Below are 27857 nucleotides of genomic sequence, written 5' to 3' on the forward strand. Positions count from 1 at the left end.
TTTTGAAATGGCAGGGGTCTCCTTCGATTTGAGCGTGTGCCGTTGGTATTCTTCGCTTTTGTCACGGAAGAATTGCGTAACGACCCCAAATCCTTTGCTAGGTTCCTGTTTTTATCGGTTTGGTCCGTTTATCGGGGAATTCCCGTCCCGTAGAACGTAGACGGGACACACAACCGACGATGGATTAGATGTTTCGGATGAAGGCCGATTTCACGGAAGGTGTTAACCAGGTAACCTTGACATTTAGCCCCCCCGCCTGCCATGTGGACTCACCCAGCAGACCTCCGAAGGTTATGGTTGGCGAGAGCGCGGCGAAGTAGATGAAGATAACTGCAGCAATGCACTGCATGTCCAGGGCGTCCTTCAGGTCGCTGACATAGCAGGGGTAACGCCGCCGGATGTCGTGGATCAGGCCTCCAAACGGGATCCCCGAACGCTTAAGAGGGTCCACCTCCTGGTCCCCTTCCTCCTCTTCCTCGGGAATCACATCTGCGGAGTGGGCTCAGTTGGTTAAAGGGAACCGCGAGCATCGGTGTCGTTCAAAACCGGGAGACGACCGAATCGGCAACCGTTCCCTGCGAGTCGAGGCCTTCGAGAGGCGTGGATGGAAGGCAGCTCAAGGAAACTCGGTGCAAGTCCTGACTTATCAAAAAGGGAAAGTATGAGCATCTGCCTCCAAGACCAAAATTGGAATTTTGCGTCAGAAAAGTCGACTGGAAATTTGGCCCGTCGAGGCTTTTTTGGACGCGCCGGCATACCTTTGTTGTCCTGCTCCATTCCAGATGCAGAGTGGTGCTTCTTAAGTTCCCTCTCCTTCCTCTTACGCAGCATCTGCTTCTGGAAGTCGGCCACCGTCTTCAGGAGGTCTTTGCCCTCCACGTCTGAGGGTGGAATGACGATGCTGCAGTCCAAGAATTCATTGATACCGTTCAGGAGGTCCTGTCTGTCGTCAGCAAAGTAAGCCACCTCGTGGAAGTTCTACGGGGGAAAATCAGAAGCCGCGGCGCCAACAAAAGCATTTAGCATTCGACGATTTAAAGGAAAGCGGTGTGTATATTTTAATGTCTGCGTAATTAGCAGCCCGAAGACGACTTCAAACAGACGTCGGGCTTCCCTGCGAAAGCCTCGGCGCTCTACGGGATTAACTTCGCTTCGAAGACACATCTGGGCGAAAAGTGGAAAACGCTAAGCGATGGCGTGAGCGAAACCGCGTGTTATGGTATACCTTTTTTTTTTTTTAACGCTTCTTTGAAAAACTTAAACGGTCGGGAAATACGCTTTATTAGGTAAGCCTTGCTAGCTCCGGGTTGGACTTCCCCCAGAACTCTCTTGGTTTCTTGGGTCTTTTTTCTGGGCGCATACGTCTTCGACCAGTGAGCAGTTCGCCCACAGCTGTCTCAACTCCCCCCTCGTCCCAAATGAGGCATCTATCTGGGCACTGGTCATGCTGCCACCCGGAGATCCTGCAGTGGACCTTCTGAGGTTTTTAGGGAACCATCCGCGACACCATGTCAAGCGGAGCCACTCGAAGAGTTAGGGTCGCGGGACAAGTGGAGACATTGAGGCGCGAGCGTCCCTGGTACTGTGAGATTCAAATATGTACTGGGAAAGTAGCCAAACATAAAGGTTTGATACGGCACAGGACAGATTGACCTTGCTGAAATAAAATAGTGAAACCTTCCACAGGGCATCATCTGGCAGATTGATGAACAATAATATAGACCAAAACAGATGTTCCCTGTCTGGATCACCCAGGTTTACCGTCGCCTCAGGGTTCTGTTAACGGGAAACAACGCAAATGAAACTCTTGTCAGTATTTTTAAACGATTCGCCCTCCATCTCCCGCTGGCTGTGGTTGCTTGAGTCACTTCCTGCTTTTTCGAACGGCCGGACCTGTCGCGGTCCTTCTTAGTCACCTTCTCCCTATCCCGATGCCGAGTTTGGACTCCAACACGAGACCACATCGTCCTGAAGGAATCCAAAAGTTTTGACCGGCAGAGAAAAGGCGCCGGTTTTTCACGCCTACCTTGTCGGACATGAGGGTGGAGAAGGAACGTCCGATCTCGTGGTAGTCCATGTTGGACTGGCTGGGGCCGAGGAGGACGAAAAGGAAGCGTACGGGGACGGGGACCTCCAGCACGGACTCCAGGAGCACCGCCTCGTTCAGCCGCACGAAAGCCATGGCCGGCTGCTCCAGGAACTCGACGCAACCTGAGAGGAAGGAGACCGCCTCACGTCAGCTAGCCCATCCGCATCTTCGCGCTAGAACGAAGAGTTCAGCAAAGAACCGCATCGAATGGTGGCTGTTTGCCTTCTGAAGGCAGTTTGAAGTCCTCCGGCTGCTCCGGGGTTAACTCTGAGGAGCAGGGTAAAGCCCGAAGCTGAGGATCTGGATCCACCTGAAGCACCCCGGCGTTTGCGAAGGATTAGCTTTGGGATTAGCCGAAACGCCCACCGGCTCACCGGCTAAAACAATGACAGCCTCGGCGTCCCGGGGAATCTTGGCCAGGAGTTTCATCGATCTGGCGGCGGCCGGGTGGCTCTCAGGAGGCAGAGGGTGGAGGGATTTCTGGCAGGAAAGACAGGAGAACGCAGATTACTCACACAATTGTTTCGACCAACATGGAGCATGACAAACGTAATTTACCAGGGGACCAATGACAGAAGAGGATTCGTGTCCAATGTAAGCCATTAGACTGAACGTTGGCAAACTACTTTGAATCCCGATCATTAACCCTTCATCCGCTAGTAGCCATCTAATCCTTTAACAGTAACTTCTTCCGCCTTCAACATTTAGCTAATTTTTGTTTTTGCTCATTTTTGTTTTTGTTAAGCTAGCAACCATACCGACGGCTAGCCACGCAGTAAAGTGGCTGCTGCACTCAGCATCCTCATGTTTCCTCAGCTGCGGTGCAACCTTATTGATACGACCGACGCAATTCCTGCCATGTGTTTGTCATACCATAATAAACCTGATAGCGCATAAACAGCCCCGTAGCTATCAGCAGGCGGCTTGAATGTTAGCAGTAAACAAAGACCGAACCTTACTGAAATCATTCGAACCCCGCCCCCGGCACCCCGACAACACAAAACACCGTGAAACTATTTTCAGAGTGAGCCATTTGCCTGCTGTGAGGTGGCATTTATTAGCCAACGTTTAACGCCACACGCGGAGCATTTATCTTTGGCAGTTAACGCATCAAAAACTTAACCGAAAGTGCCCGTATGCTGAGTAAGCGCTTAATTCGACACATGTGGCCTATGGAGGGGAGCGGGCGGGTTGCTTTCCCGGGCTCTGTGAATTACCTTCGCGACTCCTGACCTCGCGGAGGAGCGTTTTCAAAGAGTTCGAAAGCCAAGGGCCCCGCATTTAGCCTAATCGTGCTTCGATCTCCACCGAGCCGTGATTGAACTTAATGAATTCCATAAAGCAGAGCTGGACGGTTTAGCGTAGCTTTTATCCGCGCTCTGTGAGATAGCCAGAGCCAATTATCCACCACGCCTTCTTGTCAAATGTGTTTAATCACAAACTCCGGCTCGAGGGATTTATTGATTTGGCCTATTTACCTCTAGGAATGCTGAAAAAAAAAAAAGGCTCGCAAAAGAAAAAAAAAAAGGACAAGGAAGACGCTCACAAATAGACTGACGAACACGTCTTGCTTGGGGTCGTAGACCGGGCCCTTGCCGTCCAGGTGCTCTTCGAGCTCCTCGGCCACCAGCGGGAGATTGGTGTCCTGGACGTGGTTGTGGTTGAAGCTGCCATGGAGGCTGCTGGAGGAGTGGTGGCGGTGGAAGCGGTGCTTCAGGTCACTCGGGTGGCTGGGAAGAAAGTGCGGGAATGAAAATACAGCGCGGCTGAAATGTGTGAGGTGGATGATACAGGTCGGGAACAATAGATGGACGACGACAAAGTCAACTTCCTGTGTGGGGAACGTGCGATTGTCGGGAGTTGCTGCTACAAATTATCCAGTAGGCCAGGGGTCGGCAACCCCTAGCATCCAAAGAGCCATTTGGACCCGGCTTTCTCGGAAAAGAAAACACTGGGAGCCGCAATTACTTTTTGACGTCGAAAATAAAGGTACCACTGTATATATTACTTTTTATTACCTTTACACTTTGTATAAACAAGTGTGTAGTGTGTTGCTTCTGAAATTCACAAAGTATTACGGAGAAAATCAAATTTTATTCATGTAATGAACTCATTTTGAGCTTTGGGCTTCAGTGCGTGTAGCGGAGCCTTGACCTGAATTTTGAAAATAAATCGGGAAAAAATGACTGTGTCAGTAAACAACAGAAAATAAATATTTGCAAAATATCTTCATAAATATTTATTCTACCTGGTTTAATGGGACTTCTGCTCCTGAACTTCTGCGCACAGCATCTGCAAATCCGGACTTTACCGGCTGGCGGGTATACCGGCTTCCGCGAGTGTGACGTTATTTTGAGCGGCGAAAAATAATAAATATAATTTTATTTAATATTTCAAGATCACAATAATCTTCCAACTTAGAACTTAAAGTTAAAAAAAGGAATTAACACAAATAAAATACACTTCAATTAGATATTTATAATTTATTTTCCCAAGCCTCTCAGAGCCACAGTGTAAAGATGAAAGAGCTAACATCGCTAACATCAGGCTAACATCGTCCCTCTGAATGCGAAAGGTCGGCAACTGAAACTGGATGGCCTTCAGAGGTGGAGGCGAAGGCGGTGAGAAGGGGAGTGTCTGCTGATGATGCTACCGCCCACTGGCTTGCACTTTCAAATAGCAGCTAATGCTGACGCGCAGGCTACGCCCTCAACACCCAGACCGGGAGGCCTCCCCTTCAACCCAAACCCAAATCACCTCCGCCGGTACGGTTTCTGCACCGGTATAACCGAAAGGTTCTGATGTGTAATCTGTCGCTCACGGCGGCGAGTTAGCACGTCGCAAACCCCCGGTTCAGTCGCTGCCGCCGCTAACGCTAACACCAACACTACTGCCGCTGCTCCCCTCAGTGTCACTTCCAGTTAAGCTCTAAAAACAACAGCGGTTAAAATATATTACTGGCTAATTGGTGACCAAGTAGAGAACTTAGAAGCAGGAGAAGAAAAGACGGCAGGGAGCATAATGGAGCGAAACCGAGATCGACCGCCGGACTGGTTCTTTCTGCGGCCCAATAGCCAAACCCCAGCGGAACCACAATGTTGTTCTTGGGCTGCCGGATCTTAATGGAGACCGACTGCTAATTTTCAAAACGGTCAAGTTTATTGGCCGCTGGGTTTCCACTGCGGTGCTGCCGCACAGCCGCCGACGCCTCCTCCTTTTGTAGTGGGAACATTTCCCCTCAGCCGTGACCGGTTATATTTTCCAACCGTGCTTCGCTCTGATTGGGTCAAACTCGGAAGCGTTTAAGTCGGGCGAAAGAGCTTCATAAAATGGCGCCCATGGTGCCTCAACTCCCGATGGTCCAAAAACATGCAGGAGGTTCTGTGGAGACCCTGAATTGTCCGGATGTGTAAATAAAAGGGTGAACGGTTGCATGTTTCTATTTGATAAACCCCGCCTCCCAACCAATGACGGCTGGGATAGGCTCCAGGATAAACAGCATAGATAGCGAATGAATTATTATTTCATTTAGTGATTGGAGGGTTCATTGATTGATTGATTGATTGATTTTGAATCTTCTATTCGTCCTCTGTCTGGTTTTCCCCCTGCAATGCCAATTCCTGTCTTCCTGTTTTGAATTCTCTTTCAGTATTTATGCACACAGTCTTTGTTTGGGTTGCGTGCGTGTCTGAGGAGTGTATGTGCATGTGTGTGTATGCGTGTGTGTGTGTGTGTGTGTCTGTGTGTGTGGAGGGTCATTGTTTTATTGCACGGAGCAGTTTCTGACACGTTTCATTTGCGTGAAAAAGCCGGCAGGAAAAAAAATCACGGTTCATTAGTCTTGAACTTTTACAGGCTTCCTGCGGCAGGATGTTAGAAAAACCTGTTCTGTGTCGACGGGGATTACACGCCAGGACGCGCGCACACACACACACACACACACACACACACACAGAAACCCAACCGACAGTCAAGATGCACTCATCTTCTGTTCTCTGGCTTCAGATGTCAATTAGCATTAGCCACTTTTTTGAGTCAAAGGTTGCCGGGGAAAATACGCAACCAGTCGGAAGAAGCACGGCAGGCAAGTCCGAGCCCGATGTTAATGCGAAGAGCGCGCCTCCTCTTTAGCTTTGGGATAGCGGGAAATCATGACGATAACGCAAAGCCAAGATTAATCATGACAGTTTTCAAAAATGAGCCCGGAGCGAGTCGCCCTTCCCGTCCAGACTCGGCTCGCTTAGCGGCCGGTAAATCTCGAGTGTCAGCGGAGTCCCTTCCAAGTCACTCGCTGGGAGCGAATTGGAAATCCATCTGGGCCGGAGGCTAATCTGCACGGCCTTATCGTGCGCGCTTTTTTGGGCGCGTGGAAGTATGAGCGTATTCCACTCTCTCATCGGGGTCCAATAAGATGACCCCACAGCACCCCGAGGCAAGAGGAGGGAGGCGTGGAACCGGAGTGAGTCGAGAAAATACCCTGTGGATCTTTAAAAGCGGTCTGACTAAGCACTGAGCTAAACTCCAACGGGCGTCCCAATGTGTTTCTTTCCACGCCGTAAATCTGATACGTCGCTGCCGTAATGACGGTAATGACAGAGGGCTTCTTTCCCCATGGAAGCAGCCAGTGACACGCTGGGAATTCATGTGGAAAGGCTAAGAAATTCCGAATGACCGCATGATGGCCCAGTTAGAAGAATTTTAGCCGACTCCCCCCCCGTTTTTTTTTTTTTTTTTTTGCATATGCATTGACTGTTTGGCTAGGCGCATACCATCCCGCGGGTACATGGCGCATTCCTGCTCGAGGCAGGGCGCATCAGTAAGGTGAAGATACAGTTCGCAATCCAGCTATGACTTCAAAATTGACACCAGGGAGTTCCCCAGGGGAGCATTTTAGAGCCTCCAAAGTTAATTTATTCATTCATTAATTTATTAATTCATCATCAATCTCGCTTCTCCAGCAGGGGGCTGTAGCCTATCCCAGCTGTCTCTGGGCAAGAGGTAAGGGGCATGAGTTGCTAGCAGTCCATTGCAGGGCCACATATAGAGACATACAACTATTCACTCCCTTGTTCATACTTCTTGGCAACTTTTTTAGGGTCTCCAATGAACCTCCCGAATTTATTTAGACTGTGGGTGGAACCCGGACAACCCTGAGGGACCGACAGGAGGAAAGCCTGCAAAAAATTCCACAGGTCCTTCTTGCTGTGGGGCTGAAGCGCCAACCACTGCGCCAGCATACCGGCCGCCCCCGAAGCTTCGCCCCGTAGAAGACATGTTTTCTCAATCATTCAATCAACCAAGATGACAGAGAACCTTCACTGACACAGTGTTGGAACACTGGCATCTTGCATGGCGTCTGGCATCTCGCTTGGATCGCGGAACAAGCCTTCATCAATATCCGATCACCACGTTCTCTGCAGATTCTCTCGATTGTTATGAAGTAATGGACAAAAATCCCATGACTGATCTGGAAAATTGGTGGGAAAATGGCCTGAGTGAGTGAGAAATTGCCCGATAATTGCCAGAAATGACCTCAACATGGGTTAGCAATTACCCAAAGATGATGGCAAGAAATTACCTGGAAATCAGGAGCAAAACTTCTTGTTTTTAGAAGCAATGGATATGGCTATTTACTGAAATTACATACTTCTGAATGTCACATGAATGAGGCTGCATCGGAGGCTGGCAACTCAGACCTGTTTTTTCTTTTATTTTCACCACGCATATCCATCAGGATGCCTCCCACTCGTCCACCGCTCCCAGCAAAGTAACGGGCCGGCCGTCGCCAGGCGTCTCTGACGGGAACAACTTTGTAATGAGATCCAGCCGAAAGCCGTAGAGGAGCAGGAGGGCTGAAGGCGCCGTCACAGGCGGTTTGTTTCGCTTAGGAGGCAAACAAGAGTGCACCTCGATCTTTCATCGAAGAGTAAACATCTGCTCCATGCACTTCTGGCCGCATTTGGTAGCAGCGTATCGTCCGTTTACATGTTTCCCTTCACCGCAAAGACTCTCCTCGGATTGGTGGCTGCTCCAGCAAAGCAATCCCAGAATCTTTATTCGGGATGTTAAACCCAGTGGAGACCTCCAGAATGTTCACTGAGGCAACTTGGGCTGAGAAAACACTACAGAACGTAGTTGTTGCTAGTTGGTGGAACGGGCCTTGATGGTTTAGGGACAGTGGGTATGGCTAGTTTGGGATATTGGGCATGGCTAGTTGGGGACAGTGGGTATGGCTAGTTTGGGATAGTGGGCATGGCTAGTTGGGGACAGTGGGTATGGCTAGTTTGGGATAGTGGGCATGGCTAGTTGGGGACAGTGGGTATGGCTAGTTGGGGATAGTAGGTAAGGATAGTTGGGGATAGTCGGTAAGGCTAGTTGGGGACAGTAGGTAAGGCTAGCTGGGGACAGTGGACATGGCTGGTTGGGGATAGTGGGCATGGCTAGTTGGAGATAGTGGGAGTGGCTAGTTGGAAACACTAGTTATGGCTGGTCAGGGACAGGTTTGATTGACAGCCAACTGTAGTCCAGTTTGACTGAAAGCCAGACTGAACTACAGTAATGGAGGACAGAGGAGTTAGCTGCATAAATAGCAAGGGCTAATAATTTGCCCTCCATATTTGTTTACCCTCCAAACCATTGTCCTTATCGTCCCACTGACCAGAGTGATAGGTTTTCAACATTCTTTGCTCTTTTGTGACAAAACCACCGACAACAGAAATAGTGGAGGTTCCAGGGAAATAAAGTACATACCGAATGAATCGAAGCTGGCTAACACTGTAGCTTGAGACCATTTCAGATGGTCAATAAGTCCGCCTACTTCTACGTCTCAGCCTGAGGCGCAGAAGCGCCGCCTTCAGGATTTTTCCCTCAAGAGGAAACATTGGATTTTTTTTTCATCCAGACAGTGACGTGCCCTAACAGACCAGGGGGCAACATGTAACTCCAGTTACTGAATGAGCACAGAAAACATCTACATGGTGGCGGATGTTACACACTGTGTGCTACTAATGACACTCCAAGTGTGTTTTTGACTGGAGTGTCTCGTCCCGTCAAGCTAATGTGTTTCGACAACCGCCGTGCAGCCAGCTTACTTTTTCCGTTATGTAACACCCCCACCCCTAAAAAAAATCTATAGCACTCTATGTATAGGCGCGTTGTTCCATTGGCCTTGTGTTCATATGTGTATGTAGGGTCATTGTAGCTGCCATGTCAATATGGACCGATCAGCTCCTAAAAAAAACACTCCTAGCATGTAGCCCTGCGGTACGTCACCCTCATGGCTTGTTGTTGATGCCATTGGTTAGAGAAGCAGGTTGGATGCCCCCCCCCTCGGGTAGGGGTGAAGGGTACTTCTTGCTTCATTGTCCTTTTTTGGAGTTTCATGAGCATTTGTGTGGAAATGGAGACTCCATTAAACCATGTTTTCCCATCACCCCAATCACCTGACACCCCAGACACGGACAACGAAGGACATCTTTTCAACCTCTGTCGCAGAATGGTGGATTATTTTTGTGGTCCAGGAGCGAAATCCAGAATTTTTGCCTCATCCGAAGCACAATGGTGCCGCTGTTTGGAGGACGGTGTAGAGTTCTATGTAGATGCTCAGCACTGCCACTCCCACCGTCATCTGGATCACCCCCCGAAAATACATGGACTCATCATGCCGAAATGCATGAGTTGACTACAAGAACAAAACCAGTTGGGTTTTCATCCAAATGAATCGCCGGTTTTCAACCGAATCACCGTGAGCAAATTGGTCACGAGGCCTTCAGCAGCGCTCCTCGTCAGTCAGTGACCACAACAACACTGAAGAGACAGGAAGAGAACTTTTGTCTTCTAACCCTCAGCATGTTTTGACTTTGGGTACAATCATAGAAAGACGATGACCCCATTGTTCTGAGCTTCTAAACAGTAAAAAAAAAAATCACAGTTCAGCCACAATGGAGATTTCCTAAATCTTTGTCTCCTTTGTTTTGCCAGCTTTCCCAATGATCAGTTTCGTAAACCATTCTCTTTGTCTCTCCCACCCACCTGTTCGGTTCCCCGGCGCAGACCAACCAGGACCTCCTCAGACAGGTGAGCAGAACAAAAACCAGGGAAGGGGTCAGGGAGGTCGGCAAATCCAGATGATGACGGAACTTAATCCTGTATTTGAATTGTTCCAGGTCAAAACATCATCATCATCATCATCAAGTTTACTCTTGAGCAGAGTCTTGTTGGGAGGACTTGAGAGAAGCACGGGGTAAGTTTACAAACTCATCAACCATCTTGGACCACAGCTAACCATACAAAGGATCTTTTCTTTAAACACACCTCCGCTGACTAAGCAACATCCCACTCAGTACTTCCCGGCGCCAACAACCTTGATATGGACAGTCCATATCTGATGAAGGGAGGGGGTAAGGCGGGGAGAAACCAAATAAATAAAACACTAAGGCTAAAGGGACAGACGATCCGAAATGGCTAAACGCTCCAACAATCAACTCTTGTGACCTCAAAATCAGAAAGACAATCATGGCTGGATCTGTGAGAGCTTTAACGCAAGCTGTGAGGTGAGATGGACATGTTTTGTTTTTCTTAAAGCCACCGCAGCGCATGGGCAACCGACCCCGGGTGCTGCGGCGCCTCCGTGCGCGACGCCGTAGCCGCCCCTTGCACGGCAGAGGCAGGGCGCTGTTTCGCGAAGGGGGCGGCATCGCTCTTCGTACCCAACGGGCTGAAGCTTTGAAACTAGAGGCGACTGAAACGTAGACTTTGAGATCCGCGAGCTTGGTCAACCACCGGGGGGAAGTACGCGGCGCCGTGAGCCAAGCGTTGTTAAATGTCTGGAAATGTACTGGAAATTCCCAGTTCGGTTTCCCTGAGTTTGCCTTTTTGGAACAACCATACCACAGCGGGGGAATGATTAATAAGGAAGAAAGTGGGCCGGGTTCGGGTTCCATCAACCTACAGTTCACGGCAGAGCTGCGTCCTCCTACCCTCGCCCACTCCACCCCGCTAGCTATGACATTTATGTAAACATCAATGTTTCCTCCTGTGTCTTTCATTATGTTCTGCCGGAATTTTTGACATTAGCTGCGGTGTCCACCGCAAAGCTCAGTTCCCGTACATCGGTCAAGACACGGCTAATGTCGACGTGCAGAGCTACAGGTTCACACTTCTGCTTCAGTATCATAGCTTGGCAGGGCACACATTGGTATTAGCCGGTATTAGTCCTGACCTGCTGGCCTTTACGAGAACTCCTTGAACCACGACCTGCAAAATTGGCGTGACAGGTTTACGTTTCCTAATCCCTCCCCTTTTTGGCCATGATGAACATAACTCAACTTTTAGCCCGCTAAGGCTACCACTGCTAATTGAAAATTTCAAAACAAAACACCAAAGTGCCACATGGCAGCCTAATTGATGTGACAGTTGCAAACACATGCTAATTAACCGAACTTGCTTCAAGAGGCTCAGGTTTTGTTGACTTTGCGCTGTAAAGGATTCAATCGGCGTCTCTAAAATTCTAGAGTTCGGCATTAGCTCACATCCATGCTAGCACTGACCTGTGCTTGAGAAGCAGGGCCCGGAGGACGCAGGCCCGGTCCTCTGCTCGAATCTGGTCGGAGATAATCATGGTCTCCACGACCAGGTGGGCGATGCCGGGCAGGGAGTTCTGCTCCAGATCCAGAAGGATGGCACCTAGCAAAGGGACAGGGTGGAGCTGCTGGGACTGGAGCTAGAAAGGGTCTTTTTTTTTTTTTATTTTGGCCCGACTGGATTATTCGCCCCTCAGGGGTGTGTGAAGGTGCGAGGAGCCTCGTACCGTGCGTGATGGTGCGTCGGAGCTCCAGCAGGCTGCGGAAGGAGAGCGAGGCCACATGAGGCTTCCCCCAACGCTCCGTCTCCTCCTCAACGTCCTCCTCAAATTTGATCCAGCGGGCTCGCTCCTTCCAGCGCATCTCATGGTCCTTCTCCACGATCAACTCGTTCAGCTCCACGAACAGCTGGGGGACCAACGTCCCGGAAAATAGAGAAGAAACAGGAAGTTTAACGATGGAGAATGGCCGCCTCCACGCCCAGGACACGAAAAACCCGAATCGAGGTAGCAAACGAGGGTAAGAAATTATGTAAGAAATTATTCCAAGGGCCGAGTGTCCCCCCGGCCAGTTGTTTATTATGGGATGGCTCAATTTCATCGAATAGCTCTGCAGATTTAATGACAACCGCCAGTCCACAGATGACGGCCACAAAGCGCCGCTCTCTGGACTCTCGGGTTGGTTATCGAGGGTCCAGGCTCCAGGTTAAGTCTTTAAACCAAACTAGTCCAACAATTTGGACCTCCCCGGTCTGGTGCGACTCCAAGGCGACGGATTGTCACCATGACGACGCCTCTCATCAACTCTTTGGAAATTTCACGACCGATCCCAAAAACCCGACGGTAACCAGACACTCTAAAAACCCAGCCACCCAAGCCGGGGATTCGGCACCGGATACGGAATAATCCCAGCGGGGTTTCGGCGTCGTTCCAGCGCCCGCGTGTCATTCCAGTCGGAGACGTTGTTTCTTTGAGGTCAGCTGGGAGATTCCCACGCATCTGAGAGGCAACTAAACCTCCGTGCTAAGCTAAACATGTGTCTATTGTTCCTTCTCTGGACAGGAATTTCTCAGGACGACAACCAGCAGGTCAGGTTTCAGCCAAGGACGGTCCTTGGATGGTCCTTAGCCAGGCATGTATGTATCGCGCCGACACCAGAGGTGATTCTCAGTAAATTATCTCAGATAATAAAGGTGAGTGAATCACATTGATTTGCTAATGCTCACGAGCAGCTGCTAGCGTTAGCATGGGATCGGGTATTGCTGTGGCTAGCGTTAGCCTTTCAGCCATTCACTGTCATCGACACTTTGGGAATCACACGTGTCGGCTGCAAACCAGGGTATAGTGGTTAGCAGTTAGCCAAATCATTGCGTGCTAACACCAATGTGCAGCTGGACTGTCATTATGTGTAACCTTTCATGATAATTTCACAAGAAAAACATGACTCCAAACAGTTCATTATAGATTTTAAAATATTGCTAACTGCTTTAAGAGATCGCTGATGACCGCCACGTGGCTACTTTTTGCTGTGCTTAGCACGCAGAGCCCTGCCCTAGTTGACTCCTGGTAGTGGTAAACAAAGGTGGCTTCCCCTCATCAACACGGGATGCTAACATCTGCTGTTCGACTTTACCAAGAATTTCTAGAGCCGGTGGTTACGGACCGCTCCCCTGCGTCTGGCTGGTGGATGTGAAAAACGATTAGCGCAACGCCGCAAACCTCATGAGTCTTCTTGTCGGCCGCCCTCTTCTTCTTCTTCAGGCTGGACAGAGGCGTGGAGCTGTTGCTGGTTCTGCTCAGCTGACAGCGGGACGATTTCTTCACCAGGTGGCGCCGCACGCCGGGGTTGTCCTCGAACCGGTGACCTGGGCGGCGGGAGGAGGACATGTTCAGAGCACATGATGGGACTTCCAAACAGAATATGATGTCTGATAAGGAGTGGCCTCTTTTTTCAAAATAAAAGCTTTGCCAGATTTTTTTTTTCCAAGAATAATGAAATATGCACCCCAGTGGAAAAACCATAAATTGAATTTATTTGTTGGTTTAAGTTTCCAGCTGACAGAAGAACATCCAATAATAGAAGGCCGGCCGTTCATGGGTGTGTGCAAATCTGTGTGTGTGTGTGTGTGTGTGTGTGTGTGTGTGTGTGATGGGAAATTGGGACAGAGAACGCTGGCTCTATCCTCCAGACGCTCATCAGGCCTGAATTCATATCAACCCCAACCAAGCTAACAATGCAACAGCTAGCTTAAAATACAGCAAAAAAACAACCTAGCGTCCTTATATGAGGACGTGTTGACCTCTGAGAGCTAGCAACAGACTGCTCTTTGCACCTGCTAGTGGCAGAAAAGTAAAATAGCGCGGCGGTTAGCACTGCTGCATTGCAGGGAGAAGGTCCCAGGTTGGATTCCACTGGAGGCCTTTTTGTGTGGAGTCTCCATGTTGTCTGCATGGGGGTTCCTCAGGGTTCTCCGGGTTCCTCCCGCAGTCCAAACAAATCCAAGAGGTTCACTCTGAATGCTAACTGTGAATGAGAGGGTAAATGGTTGCACTTTATATGCAACCCTGTGATTGGTCCAGAGTGAACCCCGCTTCTGGGCCAATGACGTCAAGGATGGGCCCCATCATCCCCGCGGCCCTGAGCGCAGGACCCGTTTGAGGCTTGGACTTTCTAGGACAACCCCACCTTTACCCTCGTGGAGAACATGTGGAGATTCAGCAGTGGAGCATAGAAAACCATACCAAGCCATTGTCCCTGTAGGACAACATGTTTTGCACATCTTAAGGCATACATGGCATACAAGAGCTGCTTCCTCCAGGTCACTGAAAATGAGGCCTGGGGGAGGAGAATGTTCAAGTACATTAGCAACGGTTAATGTTCCAGGGGCAGCATTCTCCACCGGTCAAGGTTTTCTACAAGTGGAGGACCCTGAACTTCATCCAGATCCCTGTGGCCCTCAAACCCTGAGATATCTGCCGGCGTTAGCATTGAACCGCTAGCATTGGGCTCTCCATGTTGTCTGTCTTCCTCCCACGGTTCACCGAAGCTTGAATGGTGAGAGGGTGACTGGTGGGCTGTCCTCCTCTGTGATTGACAGGTGGTCCATCCAGGTTAAGCCCCGCCTCCCAGGTGTGGATAACAGCTGAACTGTTGCCTCTGATTTGGAAGATGTTTTCTTTTCAATTTTGTTTACATGTCAGAAGTGGCTGAGACTCCGCCCCCTCCCCCATCAAGGAGCTGAACCACGCCACCCGTATCCCCGTCCTGCTTTATTTTGACCATGTGACAGCTTGAGCCTCTGTCAGCCCGATGTCTTTCCACCCTAACGGAGCCAAAGCCCCGCTGGCACCAACGCCCCGCCGGCGCCACCGGATCGATAAAGCGGGAAACGGCAGCCTCCGGGTGCCACGTCGATCCGCTCGATGCGACTTGCGCCTGGGGAGCCATCGATGGACCAAAGCCATTTCCCCATTGATTATCAGTGTGAAAACAGAGGCTGCTGCCCAGGACCACAGGGGGCGCCGTGGAGCGGAAGGTCAGGACCAAGAACATAACAAGGTCATGATGACAAAATGCTAAAATAAAATAAAAACAAAATTTGCAAGCGCTTTGCTGAAAAAAAAGGGATGTAAATCAGAAAATTCAGAGAAATTTGGCGAGACAACCAAGGGGAAATACCACCGTGAGACACAAAGTGAAATTCTGTGAAAATTGATAATAAAATCCGTTCATTCCCGTGAAAACCCGAAACTGGACGCGGCGCCACTTACGGGCTGGCTCGAGCGGCGACCCCAGCTGGGTGTGGATGGACTCCAGCAGGTCATAATCGTCAAAGTCCAGCACAAACTCCTCGAAGTCCTCCAGCCCTCCCACGTTGGACGAGGAGCCGTGGTGCTCGTGGTGCTTCAGGGCGCCGAGGGCCCGCGGGACACTGCAGCGCCGCTCCGGTCCCGGTTGGTCCGCTCCGAGTTGATCCGGCCCGTGTTTCTTGTCCGAGGTCTCATAGGCCCGGTTCTCCTGCCCCTCCATGTCTGTCATCTCCTCAGCTGCTGCCTCCTCCTGTCCTCCTCTCTCCGCTCGGACCCGCTGCTCATCCAGAGGTCCCCAGAACCGACGTCCGAGGAGGCAGTAGATGTCCGACGGAGGAGAACCCTGGACTCGGAGCGAGAACGCCACGGGCCGGTGGGCTTTGTGACACAGAGGCTCCGCCCCTTTTCCATTCAGGCCCATTGATCAGTCCCTCGGAGCCGCCATGGCTTTCCAAAGTGGGCCGCATTGATCGGCGGCCCCTCGGCGTCTAACCCTGACAGGATCAACCCACACCCCGGTGAGGTCATTTCCCCCCAAAACCACACCGGACGTCTACCGCCTCTGGATACCGAACGAAAACGATTAAATAAGACTGGATAAAATCTGCCAGAAATTCTGCGGCTTGCAAAAAATAAAATAAATGCATAAATTGAAATTTAAAAAAAAAAAAAAAAAGTTTTCCAGAAATGTCCCACCCCGTAAAATAATAAAATAAAAAGATATCTATGTGAATGATCGATATGGAAATGATGGGCAATTAAAATATTTGATTTTGATAAAAGTTAATGTTTATTTTCTTTGCATTTTCAAATTTAATTCAACCTTTATTTTTGATGCAATTTCATTTTATCTTCATTGAATTGAAGCATATGATTAATATTTAATATTGTTTTACTTTGAATATAATTGATTTTTATTTGATTTTATCATATTTTATTCAGTGAATTGTTTTGAACTGATTCTATTTTAACATTATCAACTTTATCTACTAAATTGATGTAATCTTTATTTAATTTGATTTGATTTTACCTTCAATTTAATAGAAATAATTGTAGTTAATTTAACTGCATTTCAATTTCATCTTGTTGTTTTGAATTAACTTGTTTAAATTTATTCTTATATTCAATCCTATTTTTATTTTATTTACTTTTTTTGAAAGCCAAACTGATCATGTCAAGAGGCAGCAGCCCTCCATCATAGCCAGCCGCTAATTATGGGCTGCGCCCTTTCTGTCTCCAGGTTTCCATGGTAACAAAGTGCTCCCTGAGGCGCACCACTCTCCCTGACTCATCTCCAGCACCGAGTGTAACTTCATCCTCGGTCTCCCTTTGCGACCGAGTCTCCTTGTCGCTCTGTTTCCAGGTTATGGCATGAACGTTTTCTTTTCATCATTTATTCATTTACAAACAGCTTCGACTCAACAATTCATAAATTCGTTTCAGATCGAGAAGCTCTGCCATTGTCAGCTGATATTTTTATAATTTTTTTCAAGTTTCCTACAATTCTTCTGTTGTGAAAATTTATTTTTTCTTATGACTGAGGGAATTATTTCACGTTCAAATGGATTTTTATTTATTTATTATTTTCATTATTATTAATTAATTTATTCTCTTAAGTGCTCTTCATTTCAGCAAGTTGCAGACGAGATTAAAAAACGGATCCAGTTTTAACTCACACACACACACACACACACACACACACACACACACACACTCGAGTGCTTCAATGGCACAGCTCAGTCTCCGACCCAAATGGCTGTGTTTGGTTTCTAAACAGTCAATGGTGGCAAAGCAGGAATGGCCGAAGGGCGGAGCGGGTGGGGGGCGGCGGGGGGTGTTGGTTGCCATGGTGAAGGGGAATCGACCGGGGGATGCTAATTAAAGCCAGGGGACATTCCCCCCCGCCCCCGCCCAAATACATGTCATTTCCTGTTTCTCTGCAGCAACACAATGACTTTACTTCCTCCTCTTAAGATCGTTTCAGGGACCCGCCCCTCTTCTACCAGGAGCCAATCAGGCTGGAGGGGGGCAGATAGATGTTTCTGGGAGGTGAAATCGATCAATAAATAAATAAGAGCAGCTTTATCCCTGACTTGACACAAAGTGAAACATTCATTTTCATGTTCATCATGCCAGGATAACAGAGAACTAGCCTTTTAGCTGTTTAGCTTAGCTTTTTGCTTCCATGCTGGTTGCCGTGGTAACTGCGATCGTTCATGTCACGATCCAGTGATCGTCTCCTATCGAGACGGTTGGGAAAAAAAAATAGATTCATTATCAAACAGCATCAACTTTGAGTTGAATCCTGAAAGCCACTAAAACAAACACACGATACCGTCGCGGCTCCATGGTGCTACTGCGCTAACAGTTAGCATTGAGTGTTTAGCCACTTCATTCCGCTCAGGTGTTTGCGGTAATCTGACAGCCCTGCTGGGGGCGCCGAATCGCACACACCATTGAGGGGGGTGCCACTAGAAGAATGCTAACATTTTCAGGCCCAAATCACATGATTGGACCATTAGCATAGCCTAAAGCATAGCATTGCATGAAGTGTCATCAATAAGTCAAGTCTGATTATGAATGATGTTGCAGTAGAAATATTCATACGAATAGCAACTTATTAGCTTTAAAAGCACACCGATTCATATGTGATTACACAGCTGTCATCACACGGACCAGGAAGTGTCAGAACATGCCATCACGTGATTGGTCTGTTGGTAAAACTATAAATATACTCCAACAATTTTGGAATTTCAATTGTTTAATGCTCCTGATGAGGTGAAATCACATCCTGAGAGTGTCTGTGTGTATGTGAACATTGCTGGGGGTTGGGGTCTTACTCTTCATGCCGTCCAGGTCGGCGCCGGCCAGCATCTGCGCCTCGGCCTCGTCGGTGGGCACCTGCTGGTAGACGGCAGTCTCCAGTGCCGTCATGCTGCCGATGCAGATCCGCTCCCGCAGGTCGTAGTTGCTGCGCTGGGCTGACGCCAGGCGGTGGTGGGCGGGTTTCCGCCGGAACCAGCCCCGAGTTGCGCCGCCGCCGCCGCAGGGGTCCGAGCCCGGGGGACCGCTGTGAGGGTCGGGGGGAGAGAGGGAGGAGGATGATGTAAGAATTATTTTTAAGCCGCAGTCGACATGATCCCTGTGGAAACAGCTATTGTCTTCACAGAAAGATTAGGTTTAGTGGCTTGCTAGCTCAGCATCTATGAAAAAAATTATATACACATATACATTATATATATATATATATATATATATATTTATTTATAAAATATTACACACATGTGTGTAATATTATATTAGTATATATGTATGTATATATATATATATATATGATTTTACAGTAATAATACTATTTTATGTATATATTTTTTAAAATTTCAAAATATATTTAAGTATTATATATGTAAACAAACACACACACACATATAGATATACATACATATATACATTTAAGTGCATGCAAATATATATATACTGCACATGTGTGTTTCCATATGTATGCACATACATTTACATACAATTTTTTTTCCCTTATTCCATTTTAAGTTAACAGTAAAGTGAGGATAAATGCTGATTTAGCTGATCTGAAATGTAATAAAAATAAAATGGAATTAAATACAAAAATAACAATATATTGTTAATTTAATATTTATTTTGAAAAAAATTCAGTGTCATCACGTCGAGTAAACTTTTGTTCCTGTTGATGATTGTTGATCCAAGATACATTCAAGGACCTTTGGAAAATTGGAAAGCGGCTGATTTTCGTGGCACCAATGGCACCGCCTGACCGAATTGAATGTATTCCTAAAGAAAGCGGGCCCTGGGGTGGCCGAGAGGACTCTGGAGCCTGCTGCCTCTGCTCGACCTCAGTCCCGCCTTTCCACCAGCAGAGGGCGCCGCTGGGCAGAGGCAGACCGGGGCTCTGAGTCATCCTTGGGCGCGGCGTTGAGTGTCGTCGACAAAACACCTGAATCACCATGGAGGCCCTGAACTCCCCGGCAGCTGCATCCATTATTCACCGCCTCGACAAATTATTCATATTCTGCTTTTTGCATCGCCAAGGCCAGATGGGGCTCCAGATGCAGCCGCCGCCGTGAGGTCATAACCCATCGGGGTGGGCGGTAACGCAAGAAGCGCTGGATTTTAGTGGTTTCCGACCCCAACTCAGGGTTGCTGGGGTGCTGGAGCCCATCCTAGATGTTATTGGGCGACAGCTGATCACCTTGGACCGATCAATCACAGGGCTACATGTAGACACACAATCGTTCATATTCTCATTCACGCGTCCGGACAAAATAGGGTCTCCAATGAATCTCCTGCATGTGTTTGGACTGTGGGAGGAACCCGGAGAACCCTGAGGAACCCCACGAAGACACGTGAAGAACATGGACTCCACACAGAAAGTCCCCCCTGTGGGAATCCAAGCAGGGACCTTTGTGCTGTGAGTGCGAACAGCTAACCTACGCTAACCTAGGCTAACCTAGGCTACCCACTATTTCCAACTTGTTACTCAATTAGAAACATCTAATATGGAGATAATACTCCCTCTTCCAAGTTTCTTGGGTGAATTTGCTTCACAGACCTGTGGCCAGACGCTCCTGCCGTCCCCGACTCCTCGCGGCGCCTGCCGTTCCCTCCGCCATGAATCTCCCCTTGCGCCGGGTTCAGTGCCAACCTCCTCGACGACGGCTGTTCCTCGTCCTCAGTGTGGAAGGTGGCAAGTGGAGGGGGCTCCTCCAAGTCCTCTTGGCTCCCCAAACTAAACTAAGAGCAAGTGGAAGATGGGTGAGTGGCTGAAAAGGTCCGGCGCTGTGTGGACTCTGAGGTTTTCCCGTCTTATTTTACCTGTGACGGTGTCCCTTGCAGCTCCCGGGCTACGGCGGCAGCTTCCTGAGCGTCCTGTTCGGACTCCGCCTCCTCCTCGTCTACCTCGTGGATGGTGGGCGTGACCTCAGACGGCGGGAGGGAAGTCTTTTTTTTCTTGCGCTTCCTCTTATGCCGGCGGTCGGCGCTGTGCACCCTCTTGCGTAGCCGTTGGGGGAGGGGCAGGTGGGCGGACAGTGGGTGGTGGGTGTGGTGAACGGTGTGCCGGTGATCTGGGAACAGTCGATTTGATAAGACGCAGCGTCACATGACGGAGCTGAACCCAAAAAAACAAAGATACTCAAATCCCTGGCCAGGCATTTGGGACAACTCCTTCTATTTCAGGCTGATCCCTTCAGGGGTCACCACAGCCAATCGCGTGCCTTTATCTAACCCTCTCCATCCTCTTCTCTCACACCAACTAACTTCCTGTCCTCTATCCCTCCGTCCACAAACCTCCTCTCTGGTCTACCTCTAAACCTGCGTTGTAGCTCCAACCTCAGCATACCTCTACATAGAGTTTCACCACCCCTCCCGGGTAAGTATCCAAACACTCTCAGTGTCAGATCATCTAACACATGCTGTCTCTGATGAACTCGTTCCTGATCCTCTCCATCCTCCTAACTAACAAAGAGAACCTTCACAACTTCATCTCAGCTGCCTCCAGCTCTGCTCTTCTGTGTTCCAATCTGCTTGAACAAGATTCCTCAGCTCATCTCAACCCGCTCCATTGCTCTAGACTGTTGACCCTAAGTATGTAAAATTGTCTGCCCTCTTCATCTCCACTCCATGTGGCCTCCCTGTTCCCCTTGGGTTCCTCTCATTCTCATGTATTCTGTCTTGCCGCTACGAACCTTCATTCTTCTCCTTTCCAGAGCATACCTCCACGTCTCTAGATTTTCCTCCACCTGTTCCCTGCTCGCACTACAGATCACAATCCACGGAGATCCCCTAACCCCATCCTCCTGTCCATCACTAAAAACAAAGAAGGGGCTCAGAGCTGATCCCTGATATAGTCCCACCTCCACCTTGAACTTCTCCGTCATATACTTCTCTGCCTTCCTCATACTACCATAGTTCCTCTCTCTGCGCCGAGTTGTATGCTTTTTCTCAATCAGAGGTCAACAGCCTTCAACGGCCATTTTGACCCATTTCCTACAGAAAGGGAAACAACAGGAGCCACAAAAGACATCAAAAATGAAGATAAAAATACTCAACATCCATTTGAGTCCTCCTCATATTCAAGAAATAAAAGCCAGAACTTAAATTATCCCCCCTGCAGCAAACCGAATATGCAGCCTGCTTCTGAGTACCATCGCTGTTTAGCACGGGTACTAGAGTGTGCAGTCAGCTGTCTACCCAAATAAAAGAAAGACCATTTCACCCAAAAATGTAAACTATGTATTTGCAAAATAATAGCAAAATTGGAATGATAATTTTACCCGGTTAATGTGATTTTTGCACCTCAACCTCAGTACAATGTCAGCACATCTGGGCTACAAAAGCTCATTATAGCATGTTGGCAGTGGTGATGCATATTTTGATTGACAGAACAATATGTCCCAGCTGGAGATAGGCAAGGTTCACAAAAAGATCTCTTCTACATCATCCTGCTCTTACTACAGATCAAGCAATGCCATCTCCAAAAATCATGGTTCATAGTGATTCCTATCTAACATCATCTGTCAAGGGTCTCAGAGCTGATCCCTGATGCACTTCTCCCTCCGTCCTTGAACTCCTCTGTCATCCCTACGTCACACTACCTCAGCACTGTCTTATAGTTCTCATACAAGTCTTGCTCCACTCTGACATACTTCACTGCCACTCCGGACCTCCGCAGAGAACCACAGGTCCTCTCTCCCCACCCTGTCGTATGCTTTTCCTAGGTCCACAAAGGCACAATGCAGGTCCAACAGACCTTGTCTGACATTCGTAAGGCCAAAACTGCATCCGTAGTACTCTTCCTAGGCAGGAAACCTAGCTTCCAATGCTCTTTCCCATAACTTAATCAGAACAGCATATGACAGTGTCATCTACTTAGAGTATGGAGTACGCAATGCAATCGGGTACAGATGGTACCTAACAGTGGGCCCAGAATGGCGCCTTGGATTCCCTTATCAACTTGCAGAACCTGAAGTCCAACCCACAAAAATCTTCAAACAGATCAGAAATGTCAGGAGCTTGGATGGCGCTCTTAAAATCCAGGGCAAGAGGTGGCATTCCCATGGCAGCACTCACACTCAAAGTCTTTTTCGGTGTAGTGTCGGCCCATCCTGTCCGTGCTGGCCGAGGCGGACTCGCTGATGATATCTCCGAAACGTTCCACCGACAGGGCTTTCTCCCAGTTCTCCTCCTCCTCCTCCTCCTCCCCCCCCCACGCTGGTTCCTGTTCGTCCACTGAGCCTTCATCGTTCTCCTCCTCTTCCTCTCTCACCTGGGAAAAAGCCACAGGGCAACAAGGGCATTTTTTGGGCACTGAAATTTTACAGATATTTGTGAAATAAAGATGACTTTCTAAGAAACACTGTGGCATCCTCTTCAACTGATTTCCTCCAGCATTCAGCACGTTGTGTAATTAAGAATAAGAATAAGAACAACTTTATTAATCCCGAAGGAAATTGCAATTAATTCCAGTATGTACCTTTTATCGCTATTTCATTAGCTTAACTAATGAAAGAAAACAACAACAATGGGATTTAAAATCACTATATGGTCTACGTTGTGTTATGTTATGTCTACAATACAATGGATGCCTGGAAAAGGCTAACAGAGCTGCTAACTACTTGCTAACACCAACATGGTGCAACACTCTGGTGTTAGCATTAGCTTTAGCAGGTATTTCCTGTTTGAGTTTGTATTGCCTGAAGGGACAGAGGCTCCATCCTGCAATACTTTTAAGAGTAAGTTAAGAGTAAGCTAGCTTTGGTCCGTCTAGCCTGTGGTTGGTCAGAAGGTCTGATGTGTGTGTGTGTGTGTGTGTGTGCGTGCGTGTGTGTGTTTGTGTATATATGTGTACATGTGTACGTGTGTGTGCATGTGAATCACACCAAGTGATTTCCAATACAGGATTCACCCCCGGGTAGCATGTCCCATCAAGCAACACACCTGGATGCACGTGCATGCTCATGTGCGCACACAATCACACACACACACTCGTATCACCAGCTGGGCGACTGTTGCCTCTGATACCCACGTTTGGATCTTTGCGGGGAGCAGAGATTACAACTTCAGTCCAATCTGAGGGCTTCTATGCCCTCAATTGGCGATATCACCATGACAACGAGGCAGTGACGCAGTTGTGCGGCGTCATCTGCCACAATGTGATGGGGCTTTGCAAAAACATGGTATGCTAGCTTGTTTGCCATCGTAAAATGATGAGCTTAGCTACGTAGCTTAGCCATGTAGAATAGCATAATAGCATAAGAAACAAAATACGTCTTTTTTCTGTGTGTGAGTATCTCACAGGCCTAAATGGGTTTGGGTTTGTCTTAAAACCAGCCAAAGACTAGGACATTTCAGAACGCCCTCCGACACGTCATCAGGGTAATGTAACACTGACTCAGAAAGACAATTTCCCAGAAACATTCATTTGAGACCCTAAACTGTCCATGAATGGAGTGAATGATCTGCTGGGCCTCTTTCCAATGGTAGTCGGGATAGACTTTAGCTAAGCGGTGTAGAGAATGAATGGATGAATGAATGAATGTTTTCGCAGGTTGTCTGACTTGCAGCCATAACTAAGTGGGTTGAGGTGAAAAAAGAAAAAAGTCGGCAAGCTGAAGCGTCATGATTGAATGATGATAATGATAATGCTAATTATATTATATATTATATTATTATTCATGTAATTTATTATTGTTATCACAATTATTAATTGAAATTTATTATCATTATTATTATTATTATTATATTTGTTGATTTGTTATGAGTTTTTGCTTCACTTTAAAATAAGAGTTGAGTGGTGGAGGATCACAGCGGCATGCGTTTATTTTGCTTTTGATTTATTTACTGAAATTATTTTACAGCTAAGTAAAAAAACCAAGAGGCAAGAATTTACCTCAAAATGATTCTTTAAAACAAAAGTGGCCAAAAAGATAAAGAGCAGAACCTGTTTTCTAATAAATTTTAAAATTATCCTTGATGTTTCAGCAGAAAGCCCTCTGAAAAACACATATGGATGAAAAACGAATAATAAAACTGTCAGATAAATAATAAAAACAAAGAAAGAAATAATAAAAACAAATCAATAGATGAAAAAATAAATGACTTCATTCATAAAACAAAGAAACAAAATAAGTTAAAAACTAAATGGTAAAAATCTACAAATATATGAATAAATAAATGAATAGATTAATGTAAAATTACTCCGGATCAGAAAATAATGTATTTTCATTTTATATTTTATATATTTTAATCATCTAGTTTTACTATAATTAATATATAGTAAAAAATAAAAAGGGAAGAAATACACTGAATAAAACAACAACAACTACAACAATAATAGTAATAATAACAATAATAAAAATTATATTGTTTATTGTTTATTAATAAAGGGCAGAGCGAGGCCAAAGCTACATGATGGGAGTCAAAGGTCAAAGATGAGAGACCCCTGGGTCTGTGTGTGTGTGTGTGCGTGTGTGTGTGTGTGTCCTGCCACTTTGATTGACGAGACCTGGTCGGTGTCCCAGACCCCGCCAATCGCTACCAACACCAGCATCAGCGGCTTATTGCCCACCAACGACATTTATCTGGCTCCACTCATCTCCGGGGAGGGGGACAGCATCCAAATAACAGTACTAAATTACCATTAATTATTTTTCAGCAAGCGCTATCATCTATTAGCATTAGCTTACCTGCTGCAGGTTGGCCAACACATCTGTCCCAGGGGCGTGGCCTCCTGTAGCCATGGGGTCTGGCCTGTAGCCGGCTGGGAATAATGGTGGCGGTGGAGGGGGGTGGGGAGGGAGGTGTTAGCAGCTAGCGCCGCTACAATCAGCCCTGGGGGAGGGGCGGTTGGGAAGGGTGAGAGGCTCAGGAGGGCGGGGGGGGGCTCAACCCTTCTCTTTGACAGCCGGAGATCCAGGAAACCCGCGGGACGACATAACCTGCAGAAGATGGAGAAGAGGAATGAGCCAAGATGAGCCACCCCAACCTCCCTGCTGGCGGGGAGAGGTACTGCGAGCCTCCCCGCTGAAGAATACCTGCAGCGATCACAGCGAGGGGGAAGTGTGTCACACGTGCATGCCTCACGTGCACAGAGGACAAGCTGATGGGTCTTTTTTTCTTTTTTAACATGGCAGTGTTTCCATGTCATTGTTTCCTCTGACAGGAAACGCCTGGCCGCGTTAGCTCCTCCCGCCGGAGCGGCACATCTGCCTTCAAACCAGGTGTGAAATCAGGACTCAGAGTTCCACAGTGTGTGTGTGTGTGTGTGTGAGTGTGTGATGAAGTTGTGTTATGCACGCGCACACACACAGGGACGGCGGATGTTAAGATGTAAAGTCAGGATTTTTCAGCAGGTCAGAATTACTGGGTCCCATTTTTTATCTCAAAGACCAGGATATGTTTGTTTGTTTTTTTTAAATTTGCTTTATTCTTTTTAAATTGCATATTAAAAATATGTATGAAATGAAAATAAAAGCTAGAATAAAATCCATAAAAATGAGCCAGGGAAGAAAATATTACATTAATATTAGAATCATAGGCAATAATTTGATATAAAATATGTAAATATCAGTTAAGATTTCACCCAAAATGTACCAAAAAAGTAGCAGATAGAAATAAATCAAAATAAATTAGATTAAATAATAACAATAACAAACTCTTAAATGATACAAAAAAAGGAAGAAATAATCTAATAATAAATAAATATGTGAGAAAACTATTAAACCCCACGTGACCCTGTCAAATCCTGAATTTGACTCAAAGCGTGACATAAATACAATATTTTTACACATGAAACTCAAGTGTGTGTGTGTGTGTGAGTGAGTGAGTGAGTGTGTGTTTGAGTGTGTGTGTGTGTGTGTGTGTGTGTGTGTGTGTGCACTTGCGTTTGCTAATGCTTGTATTTATATCTCACACGCCTCATTGCGTTCAGCTCCTCATGCTCACTCACTACAGCCTGCCACAACAATCAATATTGACACAGTCACACACACAAACACACAACCACACACACACCCACACACACACACAAACACACACGCCCCGCTTTGAGGGCTCTCACTTAACCAATTAGCCGACGGACCAATCAGGACCCCCCAAACAACTACTTCCAATGCACGTCTGCCCGGTATTAATATTTATAATTAATCATTATTTATAATTTGCTGGTTTTGTGTGTATTTCATTGTTTCATTTTTTATGCTTTATTTATAGATTATTTTCTGATCAAAACATTGTGATCATTATTATTATCATTATTAGCTGGCTAAGCTATTTGTAGAAAGATAATAATAATAATTCTATAGGTTATCAAAAACTATATATTATTCATTGATGATAATTAATACAATTTTAATACTTATTACGATTACTATTTTCATTATTATTGACGATTTTTTTTATTATTTATTGATATTATAAAACTGCTACTACCAAAACTACTACATCACATCAAATGAATGACGCAATGAAACCGATAAGAGGTATCGATCGTAAACGGATGTCGATACATATATTGATACCGGTTCCATCCGAAGTCACGTGACTGACAGTCCACGCGGGTGGGGGTTTGACGGCTGCTGAGTCATGACTGCGTGACCTTACACACCCTTTAGCCGTGGAGGGTCTCACACACATCACGGAAGACCGAGACAGACCATAACAGCGCTAGGCGTCTTCTGACAGCAGAACACACACACATGCATGCACATTCACGGGGCACATGCACGCTCCGTGCACGAAGCCTCCCCGGTACCTGCAAGGGCGTGCTCATCTCTGCTGACGCGCGCACGTCTCATTCCGTTGAAGAATAGAGAGAAAGGAAGGAAAGGAAAGGAAAGGAAGAGAGGAAGGAGGGACGGGAAAGGAACGATGCGCGCCTGTGCACGCCTTTGTTGCAACGCACCTCACGCACGCCACAGTGCACGCACGCACGCACGCATCCATCCTCGTGCATGCGGCGCCGTTTTTTTTTTCCCTCGACTTACTTGATTACCTGCGACGTCGGAGCGCGAGATCCGGCGGGGGGAGGAGGGGTGGGGGGGTTACGTCAGCTGCGCGCGTGCATGTGGGCGCGTCCAGTCCAGATCCGGGTCCGCGTCCAGGTACCGGGTCCCCCGCGCGACACGCGCCTCTCGGGGAGGATGCGATGCGCGCGCGGATCACGTGACTCGGAGGACACGCTGCTGGCAGCCGGTGTGTGTGTGTGTGTGTGTGTGTGTGTGTGTGTGTGTGTGTGTGTGTGTGTGTGTGTGTGTGTGTGTGTGTGAGTGTGTGTGTGTGTGTGTCCGGGAAGGGCGGAGGGAGTGGGGCTCACACTGGACCCCCCTCATACACACACACACACAC

At 47.5% G+C, this 27857-nt stretch overlaps 1 protein-coding gene and 1 long non-coding RNA gene across 2 annotated transcripts in view; one reads left to right on the forward strand and one right to left on the reverse strand.

The window, feature by feature from the left end:
• Window positions 1-27353, reverse strand: part of slc4a3 (solute carrier family 4 member 3) — a 37781-nt gene extending 10428 nt beyond the window's left edge. Inside the window, exons 1-14 of the mRNA XM_086145399.1 lie at window positions 27265-27353; window positions 25199-25450; window positions 22584-22779; window positions 20328-20578; window positions 20065-20246; window positions 18320-18549; window positions 13389-13534; window positions 11898-12078; window positions 11638-11773; window positions 3636-3819; window positions 2464-2569; window positions 2027-2211; window positions 759-978; window positions 274-489 (exon numbers count right to left, since the gene is read on the reverse strand). Coding sequence (XP_086001525.1) covers window positions 274-489; window positions 759-978; window positions 2027-2211; window positions 2464-2569; window positions 3636-3819; window positions 11638-11773; window positions 11898-12078; window positions 13389-13534; window positions 18320-18549; window positions 20065-20246; window positions 20328-20578; window positions 22584-22779; window positions 25199-25252 — 2287 coding nt within the window. The 5' untranslated portion in view covers window positions 25253-25450; window positions 27265-27353. The remainder of the gene's footprint in view (window positions 1-273; window positions 490-758; window positions 979-2026; window positions 2212-2463; window positions 2570-3635; window positions 3820-11637; window positions 11774-11897; window positions 12079-13388; window positions 13535-18319; window positions 18550-20064; window positions 20247-20327; window positions 20579-22583; window positions 22780-25198; window positions 25451-27264) is intronic.
• LOC147234752 (uncharacterized) lies at window positions 6414-10326 on the forward strand. The gene is made up of 4 exons (XR_015106044.1): window positions 6414-6548; window positions 7051-7087; window positions 10142-10165; window positions 10255-10326. It is a non-coding gene; the product is annotated as an uncharacterized LOC147234752 (long non-coding RNA).
• Window positions 27354-27857: the final 504 nt, after the last annotated feature.

Source organism: Fistularia commersonii, chromosome 4, assembly GCF_037954325.1.
Source record: "Fistularia commersonii isolate RoL2024-O1a breed Wild chromosome 4, RoL_Fcom_v1.0, whole genome shotgun sequence".
NCBI classification, from domain to species: Eukaryota; Metazoa; Chordata; class Actinopteri; order Syngnathiformes; family Fistulariidae; genus Fistularia; species Fistularia commersonii.